The sequence below is a fragment of the Mandrillus leucophaeus genome, unplaced genomic scaffold, assembly GCF_000951045.1.
Source record: "Mandrillus leucophaeus isolate KB7577 unplaced genomic scaffold, Mleu.le_1.0 Scaffold133, whole genome shotgun sequence".
Lineage (NCBI taxonomy): Eukaryota > Metazoa > Chordata > Mammalia > Primates > Cercopithecidae > Mandrillus > Mandrillus leucophaeus.
Window position 1 is genome coordinate 3,838,153 of NW_012101288.1, and position 2,424 is coordinate 3,840,576.

Genomic DNA, 2,424 nt, shown 5'->3' on the forward strand with positions numbered 1-2,424 from the left:
AATCTCGACCCGGGCCCCGCCTACGCGCCCAAGTTCCGTTAGCAGGTTCGGTTGCTCCAGAATGCCTTTTTGCTCCAAGGGGCGGGACCGACGGGATGGGCCCTGTGACTGGCTCCTCCCCCTGCACGCAGCAGCCACTGTCCCGCGGGGCGGGCGGGCGGGCGGGCGGGAGGCGGGGAGGGGGAGAGGGAGAGAGAGAAATTGGCCATTCAAAGCCTTCTCTGAGCTAGAGGCCGGTTCTAAACTCCAATGAATTCAATTAACTTGATTGCTAACGTGTGCAGAGAAATGCAAGACACATAGGGGGCCACCACCTGATTCCCTACTCTCCTCTGGCGGCGGCGGTGGGAGCCCTCGCCTCTTGCATTTCCCTGAACTCCCGCGTTACAAGTTCCCTCCAAGCGATAAAACTCCCTGTTGCGCTTAAGTAATTTGTTTTAAAGCCAAATGGTGCCCTTCAGCTAAGTAACCGACCCGAGGAGGAACAGTTGGGAGGGGTGTGTGCACGTGTGTGTGTGTGTGTGTAAGTGTGCATGTGTGTGTGTACCTGAAGCCTTCGACAGCCGGCTGGGACTCTAAAAAGACCGCGCTGGTCCACCACTTGTTAACCCTTTCTTCCCGCCAACTCAAAAGTTTCTGAGCTGACGTCAAGTGTCAAAGCCTTTCTCATAAAGAGGTTTCTGCCGTGGGTGGGCGGAAAAAATAGAAAAATAATTATATGTATATTTTTGCTCAACCTGGTCCCCTAACGTAAAAGTACTCAAACAGCGCGCATTAAAAATACAATAATAAAAATTGTGTTCTGGATGACTTGTATTTAGCCATCTCGAAGGAAATGGCTTAAATGGCTTTTGGTTCTTGCAAGCCTTCTGCAAAGTTAACGAGTAAAAATATGTCTTGCGTGGAGATGGCCTGTCCTCGTCGTTTTCACAATGCCCCAAGGCTGGGTAGAGTTCGTTTTTTGGTTACTCCTCCCCCCCCCACCCCGCCCCCTTTCTTTCCCTTGGTCCTTGCCAACAAGCCTGCTGATGACTTAAAATGGACAGTAGGTGGCACTGTTTAGGAAAAAATGAGAGTGAGTTTACAAATTAACCAACTTGGTCTTCGGAGATTGCACTGAAACTGTTACAGGATAAAACAGGTTTTTCTTTCTTTCCTTCTTCCCCTTCCAAGGATCTTCCGAGGGTTGGACTTCTTTGGAACTCGACAGGACTTTGAAGACTGGGTTTTTAGTCCTTATCACATATATGGGCTATAATGAATAAGTCGAAACAGAAAAGTCGAATAAACTGGAAATGATGCTTTCAGCACGTCGCACAAGGTGTAGTGTTGGGGCATGTGATTAGAGGTCAAGCATTTTACTGCAATACCAGGTAGTCAGCCATCCCAGTCCCCAGGGGCTGACCTGCAAAGTACTGCGCGTTTCCGCCCCCCTTCCCACCCCCACACACAGCGGTTACACCTCTGGGAAGCATTACCTTGGCCTGATGACTTCACGCTGCTCAGGGGAACCCACTGATTTCCCCCAGCAAACCTTCACGCTTCAGCCTTTGTTTAAACTCTGCCTTAGGTGGTTCAACGCTTCGAGAGACTGGCTTAAATTTCAGAGCACAATTTCATCCCACTTCATCAGACTCGAGCTTCCTGATTCAGTTTGTCGGTAGTTTTCAAATGCTAAATTATAATTTTAAATATATCACCTAACTTCTGTACTCTGACGTATAACGCGGATTAAACTGATTTAGAGGTAGAGTGGAAATTGTGGGGTGCCAAGTGTCTAGCTGTGAGACCCCAGGGGGACACTTAACCTTCCAGCTCTAAACTTTCATGAATATGATACATAATGCGGGAATACCTATTATTGCTTACTAGCATTTAACTGTGCCTGTGCTAATAGTTCAAGCAAGAAGCACATTTGGTAAAACTGGGTTTCTTTATTATAGAAAAACACATTTGTTGTTTCTCGCCTCTTAAAACAAAAGTAAAATGTTCTCTGACTGCAAATGGATGTAAAAGCTGATTATACAGTGACGCATTTCTGTGGTCCTCCCATCTCCACCCCAAAGAAAGAGGTAAGAGACTAATACAATGTGAAGCCAGAGGTGAAAGTTATTTGAAAGCAAACTTTCAAGTTTGAGAGAGACTTTACATTCAAATCCTATCTTTGATGTTTGCTGTTTGTGAGATCCTAGAAGCCTATTTCACCTCTCTGGATCTTCATTTCCTGGTTGATAAATGGAGAAAATAGCTACAAAGTGGTTTTGATGATATAATGTGTTAAATTATATTAAGAGCTTAGCTCAGTGCCTGCAACATTGTGGGTATTCAGACAAACATTAGTACTGCACTCTTTTCCTGGCCTTATATTCCTTAAATTATTCTTGGTGAGCATTAACCATGGTTTCATTCTAGGTTCCCTTATTT

The 2,424-nt window shown here is 45.8% G+C and overlaps 1 protein-coding gene across 1 annotated transcript in view; it reads left to right on the forward strand.

The window, feature by feature from the left end:
* LOC105534316 overlaps positions 1-1,307 on the forward strand; it is a 3,507-nt gene extending 2,200 nt beyond the window's left edge. Inside the window, exon 4 of the mRNA XM_011973023.1 lies at positions 1,174-1,307. Within this exon, the coding sequence (XP_011828413.1) occupies positions 1,174-1,265 (92 nt within the window). The 3' untranslated portion in view covers positions 1,266-1,307. The remainder of the gene's footprint in view (positions 1-1,173) is intronic.
* The last annotated feature ends 1,117 nt before the right edge of the window (positions 1,308-2,424 follow it).